Source organism: Oncorhynchus nerka, linkage group LG10 (assembly GCF_034236695.1).
Source record: "Oncorhynchus nerka isolate Pitt River linkage group LG10, Oner_Uvic_2.0, whole genome shotgun sequence".
Taxonomy (NCBI): Eukaryota; Metazoa; Chordata; class Actinopteri; order Salmoniformes; family Salmonidae; genus Oncorhynchus; species Oncorhynchus nerka.
In genome coordinates this window covers 28,736,262-28,752,152 of record NC_088405.1, presented here as the reverse complement: position 1 = coordinate 28,752,152, position 15,891 = coordinate 28,736,262, and the positions used below count along the sequence as shown (strand labels likewise).

Below are 15,891 nucleotides of genomic sequence, written 5' to 3'. Positions count from 1 at the left end.
AAAATTACATGATTTGGATGCACTTATCCATTGAACTGGTTTCCACGGTGAGCAGCATGAGAAGGCACATTTTTAAGAGTGCTACTAGAGGCGCAGGTCTTTGCTTCAGCCCAGCTCAAACACACTCAGTAGCGGTGCGTGGGTAAAATCACTGAGGAAGCCATATTACAACCTATGTTGTGCTATGTTTGCTCTATAACCCATTCGTTCATAGACCACCATGATATACAATAAGGCCGTGACAACAAAAAGATAAATCAGGCCTACCAACGTTGTGTCGTCGGAAAACTTAATGATGGTGTTGGAGTCGTGCTTGGACAGATTCAGATTCAGAAAACGTTTAATGTCTTCAGTGGTGGAATAAATAAACACATCACATAACCAGAGGGCCGCATCAGTCCGGTGAAGTCTGCACATATTGCACGTAACAAACAGTTAATATTTCCAACAGTTTACTACACAGCTACTGATGTAGAAACACAGCGAGTTACCCCAAGTCAGCACAAAGAAAACAGGTGCACTTTCTCAGCTACTTTCAAATCAAATTTTATTTGTCACATGCGCCAAATTCACTGCAGCCCCGTTGACGAGAATGGGGGCGGGCTCAGCCCTCCTTTTCCTGTAGACCACGATCATCTCCTTTGTCTTGATCACATTGAGGGAGAGGTTGTTGTCCTGGCACCACACTTCCAGGTCTCTGACCTCCTCTCTATAGGCTGTCTCATTTATCAGGCCTACCAATAGTTATGTCGTTGGAAAACTTAATGATGGTGTTGGAGTCGTGCTTGGACAAATTCAGATTCAGAAAACGTTTAATGTCTTCAGAGAGGCAATTCATCTTGCAGCAGTCATAAAACATATCACATCTAAAAATGAAAAATAAATAGCATACTTTTACAAACAAATAGGCAGGGTAAGTGCAGTTTTATAGTGCAAGTGCTAAGTGCAATTAGTCCAACATTTTGTTAAGTTGCACAAATGCATTCGGAATAAAAGAGTACTTGGCCCTATTTTTTTAACCTTAGGTAGTCTGTACCTGAGGCCAGAGGGAAGGAGCTGGAATTCAGAGTGGAGTGGATGGGAAGAGTCAACCTCTATTTTATTTGCCTTATGAAAGGCTCTGGGTGAACAGGGAGTACAGGAGGGGACTAAGCACGTACCCCTGGGGGTCCCTGTGTTGAGGATCATCGTGGCAGATGTGTTGTTGCCTACCCTTATAACCTGGGGGCGGCCCGTCAGGAAGTCCAGGATCCAGTTGCAGAGGGAGGTGTTTAGTCCCAGGCTTCTTAGCTTAGTGATGAGCTTCGTGGGCACTATGGTGTTGAACGCTGAGCTGTAGTCAATGAACAGCATTCTCACGTAGGTGTTCCTCTTGTCCAGGTGGGAAATGGCAGTGTTGAGTGCAATAGTGTGTGTCATCTGTGGATCTGTTGGGGTGCTATGCAAGTTGGAGTGGGTCTAGGATTTCTGGGTTGATGGTGTTGATGTGAGCCCTGACCAGCCTTTCAAATCACTTCATGGCTACAGACGTGAGTGTTACGGGTTGGTAGTCATTTTGGCAAGTTACCTTCAATGTCTTCTGGTTGGGTTATGTACGTGGGGTCACTGTGAGGACCACGTCATCGATGCACTTACTGATGAAGCCGTTGACTGATGTGGTATACTCCTCAATGCCATCGGATGAGTCCCGGAACATATTCCAGTCTGTGCTAACAAAACAATCCTGTAGCTTAGCGTCTGCATCATCTGACCACTTCCGTATTAAGCGAGTCACTGGTACTTCCTGCGTTAGTTTTCGCTTATAAGTAGGAATCGGGAAGATGGAATTATGGTCAGATTTGCTAAATAGAGATTGAGGGAGAGCTTTGTACGCGCCTCTGTGTGTGGAGTAAATGTGGTCTAGTGATTTTTTTCCTCTTATTGCACATGTGACATGCTGGTAGAAATTTGGTCAAACGGATTGAAGTTCCCCTGCATTAAAGTCCCCAGCCACTTGAAGAGCCGCCTCTGGATGAGCATTTTCTTGTTTGCTTATGGCTTTATACAGCTCGTTGAGTGCGGTCTTAGTGCCAGCATCGGTTTGTGGTGGTAAATAGACAGCTACAAAAAATGTAGATGAAAACTCTCTAGGTAAATAGTATGGTCTACATCTTATCATGAGATACTCTACCTCAGGCAAGCAAAACCTTGAGACTTCCTTAATATTTGATTTTGCGCACCAGCTGCTATTGACCCCTTGTCTTACCGGAGGTAGCTGTTCTGTCTTGCTGATGCACGGAAAAACCAGCCAACTGTATATTATCCATGTCCTATTTCAGCCACGACTCTGTGAAACATGTTACAGTTCTTAATGTCCTGTTGGTAGGATAGTTTTGAATGGAGCTCATCCAGTTTATTCTCCAATGATTGCACGTGGCCAATAGGACGGATGGTGGAGACTGGTTACCCACTCCCCGACAAATTCTCACAAGGCATTCCGACCTGCGTCACCTGTACTGGTGTCTTCATGTGAATGACAGGGATTTTGACCTGGTCAGGTAAATCCTTTGCGTCCTACTCATTAAATAAAACATCTGTCTTTAGTTCGAGGTGAGTAATCACTGTTCTGATATCCAGAAGCTCTTTCCGGTTATAAGAGTCGGTGGCAGAAACGTGATGTACAAAATAAGTTACAAAGAATGTGAAAAAACACACAAAATAGCACAATTGGTTAGGATCCTATAAAACGGCAGCCATCTTCTCTCGCGCCATTCTTGTGAGCCTACTTCATGTGTGCAAGTAAAAAAAACATGATAACTCACCCAGACTAGATGAACATCAATGTCATCCTCCTATAGTACACTCTTTTTTTTTTGTCCTAGACTGTAGACTACCAGGATACAATGCTTGCTAGCCTTACTATCTCGCATGGGCAACAAGGAACCAGCGAAATTGGCTAGCTAGTTAACTTGAGCATACTACATCTAGACTTCAATCGTCTCAGGCCAGTGGCACAATGTATGAATTTATGGTCAGATCAGAAACTCAGTAATAATCATTGTCCTGTACGGAACCTCAAGTTGAAATTCCCATCTCCATCCATGGCTTAAGAAAGGGTCGATTTTAGCTAGCTATTTAGCTAGCTACTGCAGGACAATAACACAAGTGGACCAGAAATATATATACAAATTCAGACAAATACATTTTACTTTTGATGGGATTTGATTGGTGTGAAGCCAAATCCAAACTGGCCTCACTTGAGGGGTGGTTTTGCTACGCCAGTATCACCCGGAGTTGAGCTCAACTAAAAATGTTCATCATGGGAGGCAAAATGCTCGCTGGCATCAATCAATCAAATGCTACATGTGGCAACATGTCATACTCTCTTTGGCCAGACAGCATCAGATACATGCGCTACACATGCTGAGACAGATGGGTATTGTTTTCCTCGCTCAGATGATTTCTCCGATGAGATAGATTCAGCCACTTGCGAATTTAAGGAAATTTATGAAAACACAGAGAGTCGAAAGATAAGTTATAATTTGGGGGGGGGGGGGGTAAAATATGTGGGGAAGCCTGGCTTTCCTTGACATCGATGAATACATGCCACTGAACACACCTGATTCTACCAATCAGCTGTTCATCAGGACCTTGATTAGCTTTAATCAGGTGTGTTAGAATAGGGCTGGAACAAACGCCTGCACACAGGAAGAGGGTTGGCCACCCCTGATATAAACAATAAAGTCTGTGGTATCATTCAAAACAGAAACTGAACTGCTAACCATTTTAATTAGCGTCCATTCATCCCAGATTAAAGCATTTGTTTTAAGTTTCTTACCAATTACTGGAATCTAATTCAAAGTGGTTGTTTGATTAATTTGCCAATGATTTATGTAATTGAAATGACAGTCTTTCGGGAAAACAATGCCCTCTGCATTTCTATTCCCTTAGTAATCTGACGATCAGAAGTTTGCATTTCAATTGTGACACTGAGTCCTTGTAAATGGTGTAATATCTGGCATTCAAATGTGTTTAGCTTTGTTTACTGATCTGCAACAGGTATTACAAAAATAGTCCGTCTGTCATAATAATCTTATGACCACCTTATGATTGTGTGTTCCATGTATGTTGTAAGTTGCATATCAGTACATGTTACAGTGAGGTTGAGGTAGTATGTACATGTAGGTATCATTAAAGTGACTATGCATACAGTATATGATGAACAGAGAGTAGCAGTAGCGTAAAAGAAGGGTTGGCGGGTGGTGGGTGGGACACAATGCAGATAGCCCGGTTAGCCAATGTGCGGGAGCACTGGTTGGTCGGCCCAATTGAGGTAGTATGTACATGAATGTATGGTTAAAGTGACTATGCATATAAGATAAACAGAGAGTAGCAGCAGCGTAAAAGAGTGGTTGGAGGGGGCACACAATGCAAATAGTCCGGGTAACCATTTGGTTACCTGTTCAGGAATCTTATGGCTTGGGGGTAAAAGCCTTTTTGTCCTAGACTTGGCACTCTGGTACCGCTTGCCATGCAGTAGTAGAGACTGGGGTGGTTGAGGTCTTTGACCATTTTTAGGGTTCATAATAAATATACACGTTTCTGCTTCTTTTAGGCTGAGCAGGACAATGGCCACCCACTCCCAGCATACGCTGAACTGATCATTGATGTCCTGGATGAGAACAACCAGGCTCCGTACTTCCAGTTCCAGTCCTACCAGGGATACGTCAGTGAGTCCTCCCCAGTAGGCACCACCATCTCTGCCAGCTCCAACCTCACTGCCCCCTTGGGCATAATCGCCCTGGACAAAGACATTGAAGAGGTATTGGGGATGTCTGCATGCACACACACAAGCGCACACTCACAAGCACAAGCATGTCACTTATGAACCTGCAAATACACAATACTATGAATGCACGCACAAGTACATACACAGACAGCGCACACAAATACACACAAGAATTAGCTGGCATGGCTACACACAAGAAACTAAATGTACATGTTAACCTTTTGAATGAATTAAATTTCATACAAAATATGAAGCCTATAGTGGGCTTTTCAGACTAAATAATTTAATGAGTACATAAGCCAATTAAATATTTACATTCTATAGCATGTTAATGTTAGTAAAATCCTTCCAGAAGCCCATGCTAAGATGGGGAAACACTCTCCCTCACACTGTATTACCATTGACACTACTTTGTCTCTTTATTGTAGCTGCTGCCTGGTCAAACACCTGTAGGTAAACGTGTGGTTTGTGATGCTGTTATGACTAAAAGTGTGCCTTTGGGTTTTACTCTACTGCATGGTCTGTTTGGTCTGTTTTTTCAGATGTGTGACTCAGTTTTCCCTTCCAATTATCAATTTCGTCATACACAAATGTCTAATGTTTTTGTGTTTTGCCGTGTTCTAGTCAAGTAAAAAAAAAAAATGTTATTAGTGGGTAAATACACAGATCGCACTGATACATTTAGTACATTCAGTGTGTGTGTGTGTGTGTGTGTGTGTGTGTGTGTGTGTGTGTGTGTGTGTGTGTGTGTGTGTGTGTGTGTGTGTGTGTGTGTGTGTGTGTGTTGAGGTGATGATTCTGAAAAGCACATTTCAAACAGGCGCTGACAGGAGTGGGTTTTCTAAGCGCCTCAACTGCATTTAAATGGTTGAAATCACACATTGAGACAGGCTGCCAACACACCAGGAGACACTCAGAACACAGATGCACAGCAGCATTCGCCCCCACTCTGTTTGTGCTTTTGTCACCAGGATATTTCTCTTTATGTTGATGATGTTGAAAATATTGTTTTATTCATTTCCTCAGATGGCACCTAACACAATAAACTCCTCAACAGAGATTTCTCCAACTCACTTTCCCTCTGTATCATTTCTTACTGTGTCTCTCTTTCTCTGTGTTTGTCTGTCTGTAACTTTCTATCTCTCGCTCTCTTGCACTCTCTCCCTCTCAGCAGGGTGAGATTAAGACATCAAAGTGCAGCTCTGAAACAGATCAATGGGCAAAGCAGTGTGAATGTTTAGAGACAGGCAGGCCTCATTGACAGACCTGAATCTCCATAACAACCCAAACCTGCTTAAATCTCCCTTGTGCCAACATAACCCAGAGAAGAAAACCATTTTTTGGGAAAGTTGTAAAACAGTATTGAAATGTTTTTATATATGGTCCTCACTTTTAGACCAAATTACTCCGTACTCCATTTTATATTTATATTTAAAGATCGCATATGAGTTTGTTATTAAGACACATGAACTTTCACCTTCAAGAATGCATTTTTTTAATGAAAAAAATATGTTCTACTTTCAAACGTATTGAACAGTAGGCCGGCATAAGCATAGGTTTCTGTAAATCGATCATATGCTGTAGCTTGTTGCCAGAGCCGCAATGAAAGACCTACTGTACAATTGTAGTGTGCTTTATAGGGGGTATAAAATTACAAGATTTCTTAGAATTCCTTCAAGGCCTTCTCCTGTTCTCAGTACTATGTTCTCAATACTATGTTGTCTTTGTCAGCAGTCTTTTACCACTCAGACATGTTTTGGCTTGTTCTGTCTCTCACGATTGTTTTTTCCTCAGTGACACAACTGCAGATTTGAGTAAGGTCTTGTCTCCATGGTAACCCTCTTCTCTCCAATGTCTTTACTTTTTGAAGAGCAAAGACCCTCTGGTGACGGTGACTCTGGATGACTTCAGCACCAGCTTTGCCATAACCCCGACCGGGATCACCCGCTACCTCCGACTGCTCAAACCTGTGGACAGAGAGAAGCAGATGACCTACACCTTCACGGTACGCCTCGTTCCAATGACATCCACATATATTACCAAATAACACCCACCACTCTAATAAAGTATATGGGAGGAAACAGCACCCACTTCTAAAATATATAACAGCTTGGATTAGGCTGTATGATATGACTTGACGTAACTACACTGCCTACGGAATCAATTTATTTTCAACTCGGTCAATACAATTGAACTTAACTTACGTTGTAGCAGTTTGATTTATCTATGCCTCTATTGAAGAGATTAAATGACTTGGCAAGGCACGTTACTACTTTACACCTTTATTAGCATGTATTTATTCTGGATCACCTGTTTACTGACAGTAGCTTTCCAAGATCCAACCAATACCAGATGAAGCCCTTTCCTTCTGGACAGGAACACACTGCAACTGTTGGCTCCTGCTGTATTTTGACACACAGTGCTCTCCAGCATATTCACAATGAAGGGATTTTATCTTACATTATTCAGAGACTTAATTGTGTTCTCTGTATTGATGGCATTCAATTACATAAATAGTGCTACTGTTCTCTTTAACATTAAGACCCTAAGTAGTCTCTGAAGAGCCTCCGGTGCTTTAAGCATCTACATGTGTGTACTCTCCCTCTGGGATGGTTACATATCAGAAAGCATCATTATTTAAATATTGAGGGAGTGTTTCCTGGAGAAAACACGTTTGATTAAACAAAAGAGAAAGTGTGAGGGTTTGGGCGATAGAGGTGGTAGGATACTAGTCTGTTTTCCATATCTGTATCTGTGGTCATGATGTGCCCGCTGAGTTCAGAAGAAGCTGTGAAGATCAAATATATGAAGCTTCAGCTTCTTTATCTCTGCTACCTCACTCCCTCACTGGACCAGTCAGGAAGATATTGATAAAGAGCAACAGATGCCATGTTTGAACTCTTTACACCCCTTTGGAGAAGGAGTTAGCTCTTTTGGATCTCACAATCAGAGGTCTCCGTGTGTGTGCGTGTGCGTGTGTGTCAAGGACCTCAGCCACCCGAGCCATGGCCTGTTCACCCCTCAACCATATAGAAGGCGGGTAAAGGTGCATCAAAGCTGGGACCGAGAGACTAAAAAACTGGCCATCAGACTGTTAAATAGTCACCAGCCAGCCAGCCCCTGCCCAGTAACCTCTGCCTTGAACTTTAGTCACGTTTACTAGCTGGCTACCACCAGGTACTCAACCCTGCACCTTATAGACTGCTGCACTATGTACATACTGTAGGCATTGAACACTGGTCACTTTAAAAATGTCTCAATACTGTTTTACACACTTCATATCTATACAGTGTATTCGGAAAGTATTCAGAACCCTTGACTTTTTCCACATTTTGTTATGTTACAACCTTATTATAAAATGTATTCAATATTTTTCTCCTCCATTTTCTACACACAATACCCTATAATGACAAAGCGAAAACAGGTTTGAATTTTATTTTTGCAAGTCTATTATAAAAAAACAAAACAGAAATACCTTATTCAGACCCTTTGCCATGAGACTCGAATTCGAGCTTGGGTGCATCCTGTTTCCATTGATCATCAATGAGATGTTTCTTCAACTTGATTGGACTCCACCTGTGGTAAATTCAACTGATCGGACATGATTTAGAAAGGCACACACCTGTCTATATAAGGTCCTACAGTTGACAGTGCATGTCAGAGCAAAAACCAAGCCATGAGGTCGAAGGAATTGTCCGTGGAGCTCCGAGACACCAAAAAATGTCAAAAAAATTTATGCAGCACTGTAGGTCCCCAAGAACACAGTGGCCTCCATCATTCTTAAATGGAAGAAGTTTGGAACCACCAAGACTCTTCCTAGAGCTGGCCGGCTAGCTAAACTGAGCAATCGGGGAGAAGGGCCTTGGTCAGGGAGGTGACCCAGAACCCGATGGTCACTCTGACAGAGCTCCAAAGTTCCTCTGTGGAGATGGTTATCCTTCTGGAAGGTTCTCCCATCTCTGTAGCACTCCACCAATCAGGCCTTTATGGTAGAGTGGCCAGACGGAAGCCACTCCTCAGTAAAAGGCACATGACAGCTTGCTTGGAGTTTGCCAAAAGGCACCTAAAGTACTCTCAGACCATGAGAAACAAGATTCTCTGGTCTGATGAAACCAAGATTGAACTCTTTGGCCTGAATGCCAAGCATCACGTCTAGAGGAAACCTGGCACATCCCTACGGTGAAGCACAGTGATGGCGGCATCATGCTGTGGGGATGTTTTTCAGCGGCAGGGACTAGGAGACTAGTCAGGATCGAGGGAAAGACGAACGGTGCAAAGTACAGAGAGATCTTGAAGAAAACCTGCTCCATAGGTTCACCTTCTAACAGGACAATGACCCTAAGCACACAGACAAGACAACGCAGGAGTGGCTTTGGGACAAGTCTCTGAATGTCCTTGAGTGGCCCAGCCAGAGGCCGGACTTGAACCTGATTGATCATCTCTGGAGAGACCTAAATATAGCCGTGCAGCAATACTCTCCAACCAACCTGACAGAGCTTGAGAGGATCTGCAGAGAAGAATGGGAGAAACTCCTCAAATAAAGGTGTGCCAAGCTTGTAGCATCATACCCAAGAACACTCAAAGCTGTAATCGTTGCAAAAGGTGCTTCCACAAAGTACTGAGTAAAGGGTGTGAATACTTATGTAAATGTGATATTTTCTTCATAAATTAGTATAAATTTTTAAATTAATTAAAATGTCTAAAAACCTGTTTTAATGTATCATTATGTGGTATTGTGTGTAGATTGATGAGGGACAGATGTGTTTTATCCATTTTAGAATAAGGCTGTAACGCCAAGGGGTCTGAATTCCTTCCCGAATGTACTGTTTATTATTATTGTTACCTGTTATAATAGGGTCATAGCACTGTTATGATGCATATATTTAGACCTGTTGTCACATATATTGCGTTATTTAATGTCTGGTTATGACACCTACATAAGATCCCCAAAAGCTACCACACAAGGCAAAACATTACATTACACCATAGCATACGTGTCAACAGTATGTTTATGTTATAACCATTTTTGGGAAATGTACTATATTATATTATCATTGTAATCGCGCACACATTGATATCAGACATGCCCCTAACCCAATGCTCTGTTGCTGATGACTGGGATGAATGCAGGAGCAGATTTCAAGAGCAGGACAAGACACCCTCTTTTTGACTGATGACTGATATAAGAGCATGTTTGTGAAAGGCCGACCTGGCTTATATGATTATGATGGTCATAATGCTTCTTGACAGTGTTATAAAGTGCATTTTCTACACGCTATATGATGGGGAAAAATGGGACTGTAAATAATTCATTCCAACAACAACAACAAATGATCTAAAAAACAAAGTTTAAAACGAAAGGAAACTTCCTGGCAGGGAAAAAAATAATGTATATATGTTTGAGTTTTGACACTTGTATGTAGGTGTTACAACCAGCCATAAAATAACACAATATTTGTCACAACTATATGACATAACAGCTGACATAACTATATGGGTCATGACAGTGTTATGACTATATTATGACAGGTTATAACAAGTTATGTCAGCTGTTATGAAATATTATGAAATGGATGTCGAGTAAATTGTTACAATGTTCTGTAGATATAGATGTACAGTACCAGTCAAAAGTTTGGACACACCTACTCCTTCAAGGGTAGTTCTTAATTTGTACTATTTTCTACATTGTAGAATAATAGTGAAGACATCAACTGTCAACTTTGAAATAACACACATGGGATAATGTAATAACCAAACAAGTGTTAAACAAATTAAAATCTGCTTTATTTTTGAGATTCTTCAAAGTAGCCACCCTTTGCCTTGATGACAGCTTTGCACACTGTTGGCATTCTCTCAACCAGCTTCATGAGGTAGTCACCTGGAATGCATTTCAATTAACATGTGTGCCTTGTTAAAAGTTAATTTGTGGATCTTCTTTCTTTCTTAATGCATTTGCACCAATCAATTGTGTTGAGAAAAGGTAAGGGTGGTGTACAGAAGATAGCCCTATTTAGTAAAAGACCAAGTCCATATTATTGCAAGAATAGCTCAAATAAGCAAAGAGAAACGACAGTCCATCATTACTTTAACACATGAATGTCAGTCAATATGGAAAATGTAAAGAACTTTGAAAGTTTCTTCAAGTGCAGTCGCAAAAAACCATCAAGCGATATGATGAAACTGGCTCTCAGAGGACCGCCACAGGAAAGGAAGACCAAGAGTTACCTCTGCTGCAGAGGATAAGTTCATTACAGTTACCAGCTGCAGAGGATACGCTCATTACAGTTACCAGCCTCAGAATTTTCAGCCCAAATAAATGCTTCAATGAGTTCAAGTAACAGACACATCTCAACATCTGTTCAGAGGAGACTGCGTGAATCAGGCCTTCATGGTCGAATTGCTGAAAAGAAACCACTACTAAAGGACACCAATAAGAAGAAGATTCTTGCCTGGGCCAAGAAACATGAGCAATGCACATTAGACCGGTGGATCTCTTTGTCCAAATTTGAGATTTTGGTTCCAACCGCCATTTCTTTTTGAGACGCAAAGTAGGTGAACGGATGTTCTCCACTTGTGTGGTTCCCACTGTGAAGCATGGAGGAGGATTTGTGATGGTGTGTGGATGCTTTGCTGGTGACAGTGTCAGTGATTAATTTAGAATTAATGGCACACTTAACCAGCATGGCTACCACAACATTTTTCAGCGATACGCCATCCCATCTGGTTTGCTCTTAGTGAGACTATCATTCGGTTTCCAACACACCTCCAGACTGTGTAAGGACTATTTGACAAAGAAGGAGAGTGATGGAGTGCTGCATCAGATAACCTGGCCTCCACAATCACCCGACCTCAACCCAATTGAGATGGTTTGGGATGAGTTGGACCGCGGAGTGAAAGTAGCCAACAATTGCTCAGCATATTTTGTAACTCCTTCAAGAATGTTGGAAAAGCATTCCTTGTGAAGCTGGTTGAGAGAATGCTAAGATTGTGCAAAGCTGTCATCAAGGTAAAGGGGTGGCTACTTTGAAGACTCTCAAATTTAGAATATAGTTTAATTTGTTTAACACTTTTTTGGTTACTACATGATTCCATATGTGTTATTTCATAGTTTCGATATCTTCACTATTATTCTGCAATGTAGAACATATTAAAAAATAAAGAAAAAAGTAGGTGTGTCCAAACTTTGTGCTCATTCTATATATTTCTAAATTCCTTTTTTTTAATTGGGGGATTTGCATGTATTGTTTTGTTTTGTTTGGTATTACGGCACTGTTGGAGCTAGGAACATAAGCATTTAGCCACATCCGTGATAACATCTGCGAAAAATGTGTACGCGACCAAACCGATTTGATTTGATTTTAGATTTGTACATGGACTTGTTGCTGTGATAACACAATGTTCTAAGGATATGTGACTATTATCTTTGAAGAGTTTCGTCAATAGTATGTTTATTATGTCTATGTTGAGGCTTTGATGGTTGCCATTAGAATGATCCGGACTTATGAAAGAAATTGCTGCAATTTTAAATTCTTGAGCATCAAGCAATTGTGTTATATTGTCTTGGGCAAGCAATGGTAAGAGAATAAGTGGTCCATTTACATTGAAATCACGCCTTTAATGTTCTGTATTCTGGCTTCAAGGGTTCTGTTTTGTTTGGTTGTCCTTTCTTTTGGGTTGCGCTCACTTACTGTTTGTGTATGTGTACGTCACAGGAGGTTGGTGGCAACTTAATTGGGGAGGACGGGCTTGTGGTAATGGCTGGGGCAGAATAAGTGGAATGGTATCAAATAGATCAAACACGTGGTTTCAATGTGTTTTATACCATTCCATTTGCTCCGTTCCGGCCATTATTATGAGCCGTTCTCCCCTCAGCAACCTCCTGTAGTTTACGTGTCTGTATGTGTGTGTGTGTGTGTTTGTCTGTGTGAGGTTGTGCCTTTATACAGTAAGCCTCAAAAGTTTGATTTAGTTTTGTGCCCCTCCTGAGGAAAACATCAACATCTGTGTTGTGAATTAAGCCAGGGGGACTGGCAATATCACATTAAAGTTGTACCCTTTACCCTTTTATGTACCATTTATTTGTTCGTATTTACTCTGTTTTATCAGTTTGCTATTGTTTGTTTAGTCAGGCACTTAAGTTGAAAAACGTAACACAAAAGGAAACTGGAAGAGAATTTGCAAGAAATAGGCTTTGTCCTAAAGGCAGGATTTTTACTGCTCTCACTGTTGTTCTGTGTATAGATGATGGCATCAGATGGGGTACAGGAGAGCACGCGGGTGACTGTCAACATCCTGGTGATTGACGCCAATGACAACACTCCCACCTTCGGTGAAGTCTCCTACAGCGTTAAGGTGTTCACTGACATGCAGCAAGGAGAAACAGTACTACAGGTAATCAATACATATCTGTCTCTAACTTCCTGTCCCCTTTCTCTCTGGCTCTCATTCTTCTCTTTTCTCTTTATGTCTCTCTCTCATGCTCTCGCTCTTTCTCTTGCGGTCTCTTCTTTCCCTCTCTCTCTCCCTCTCTCTCTCTCTCTCTCTCTCTATTTCTCCCGCCTCTCTTTCTCTCTCGCGTCCAGTTTCCGCAAACAAACGTTGCCTTAGATCAACATTCCCAGCCCCAGAACAATCCACTCTTTCTTTGATCAGAGCTGATGACTCAAGAACAATCTACTTTCTTAATACAGTGGTCCAGACTCAAATATCATCAGCTCAATATTGACAAAACTTGACGTAATACACTACCATGAGTCAACAGTCAGGACTCCAAATCAATCTCCTCTCCTATAACAACAATTGTCACTGAAATAGCTCCAGGGTCCTCCCGAGGGGCGCAGTGGTCTAAGGCTCTGCATCGCAGTGCTAGAGGCATCACTACAGACCCCGGGTCGATCCCGGGCTGTGTCGCAGCCTTTGGCCCAGTGTCGTCTGGGTTAGGTAACGGGAGGGTTTGGCCCATCACGCTCTAGCGACTACTTGTGGCGGACTGGGCGCATGCACGTGACTTTGTTCGCCAGCTGTACGTTGTTTCCCTGACTCATTGGTGGGGCTGGCTTCTGGGATAAGCGAGCAGTGTGGCTTGGCAGGGTTGTGTTTCGGAGGACGGATGGCTCTCAACCTTTGCCTCTCTTGAGTCCGTACAGGTTTTGCAGCGATGGGACAAGACTGTAACTACCAATTGGATAACACGAAAAAGGGTTTTAATAAAAATATTTGCTCCAGGGAGATCTGGTTTATGGTTCGTAGTCATCTCTACAATATGTCTGAATGGATTGCAGAGTTTATTTAGTTTGACTAGGATTCTAGTTTGATTGGTTTAAAGGTTTGGGGTTGTGTTGGGTGTGTGTGTGTTAGTGTGTATGAGTGCATGCGTGCGCATTTGTGTTTAGGGTCAAATTGTTTCCAGCTGGAAGTCCCCACATTGACATATCTGGTTTTGTGGGGTTCGTTCAGCAGCAGTGTGCGTTTGTCTCTCATTTGGTAAGCGGGGCATGATCTCCCATCTCAGTCGCTCAGCACACAGTCACAAAAAAAATGTCAGACATAGAAAAGGTCAAGTTTAATCCGTGTTTAAAATCAGCTGCCCAGCCCAGCTGAAATGAGGCCAGGGGTCACGTGGCGGACGACCATTTAACCTGTTTTTATAAGCAGTTTATATGAGAATCTCCTGGCCTCTAAGGAGGCAGGTTTATTTGATGATGCTGCCCTTGCTTTTTCATCTCTTAGACATCATAGCTCTATATGGAAAAAGGGTTCAGTAAGCTACCCTAGCACGGATTAACATAGCAAGGCCTTGCAGATATGGAGCTGACGTTAAATTAAAGCTTGGCTATGGGTGGCACAAATTGGCCAGAATGGAGGGGTGGCCGTTTCATTTTCGAGATAGCACAACATGGTTCTAAGATCTATTTAAAACAAAAAACAACATTTTAAGTTAGAAGTAGGCATTAGTCTGAAGCCGAAAAATAAACAAATTTCACATGAGCACCACAATGCCTACTGTACTCTACCCATGCTCTTCTAAGGTTTTCCAGCACACAGCTTTGACCTACTACAGTAGCTATGTTGGTCTATTGTATTTCAAAAAATGTGTAGGCAGGTTTCTTATTGTATTTAAACCTTCTCAAACAGCCTAATTCATACTCTTAAAGGAGGTGCTCCCACAATAATGTGATTTGTACCGCATACAAGTATTAAGTATTGGATTTTTCACACAGCACGCTAATTCCACCTTTTCAAGCTTTTTTTATTATATGAAAACAAGTTTTGCTTTTATACTTCATACAAGACCATCATGCTTGATTGAGCGAGCTGTTTTGTCATGTAGTAATGTGGTGTCTGCCTGTACTTTTTAAAACCTTTTTATTTAGCTACGTTTATGATAAGCCAATATATTGCTTGATCCTGCAATGCGGTCCAGAGGCTCCATACGGAGGGTGTGATTAAATTGCGGAGACTCCAGAGGCTTGCGTAGGCCAAATCAATCTCTGTACCGCATCGCCATGCATCTCCCACATTTTGTAGAGGGCTCTGTAATAGCTCCGTATAACTCTGCATTGACATGATTGGTTGATGGTCACAGTAAATGCTATCCCGCCAATACAGACACCAGATTGACAATAAATCGGTGTTTACGCTTATGCTATGAACCCTGCCATATACGTATTATCTTGACACTATTTAAAACCTTTTGTGACTAGGGGGCAGTATTTTCATTTTTGGAAAAATAACGTTCCCATAGTAAACAGGATATTTTGTCAGGATAAGATGCTAGAATATGCATATAATTTACAACTTAGGATAGAAAACACTCTAAAGTTTCCGAATCTGTAAAAATATTGTCTGTGAGCATAACAGAACTGATATTGCAGGCGAAAGCCTGAGAAAAATCCAATCCGGAAGTGACTCATCTTTTGAATGCTCTGCATTCCAATGCGTCCCTATTGAGCAGTGAATGGGCTATCAACCAGATTACATTTTCTCCGTATTCCCCAAGGTGTCTACAGCATTGTGACGTAGTTTTACACATTTATGCTGTTACATTGCGCAACTGGTCACCTGATGGCTCCCAGAGTGATTCTCGCATAAAATACAGAGGTAGCCATTATTCCAATCGGTCC

General features: G+C 41.8%; 1 protein-coding gene across 1 annotated transcript in view; it reads left to right on the top strand.

Moving 5' to 3' along the window:
* LOC115135105 (protocadherin-15-like) overlaps positions 1-15,891 on the top strand; it is a 265,480-nt gene that overhangs the window by 105,743 nt on the left and 143,846 nt on the right. Inside the window, 3 exon segments of the mRNA XM_029669390.2 lie at positions 4,595-4,801; positions 6,639-6,773; positions 13,010-13,159. Coding sequence (XP_029525250.2) covers positions 4,595-4,801; positions 6,639-6,773; positions 13,010-13,159 — 492 coding nt within the window.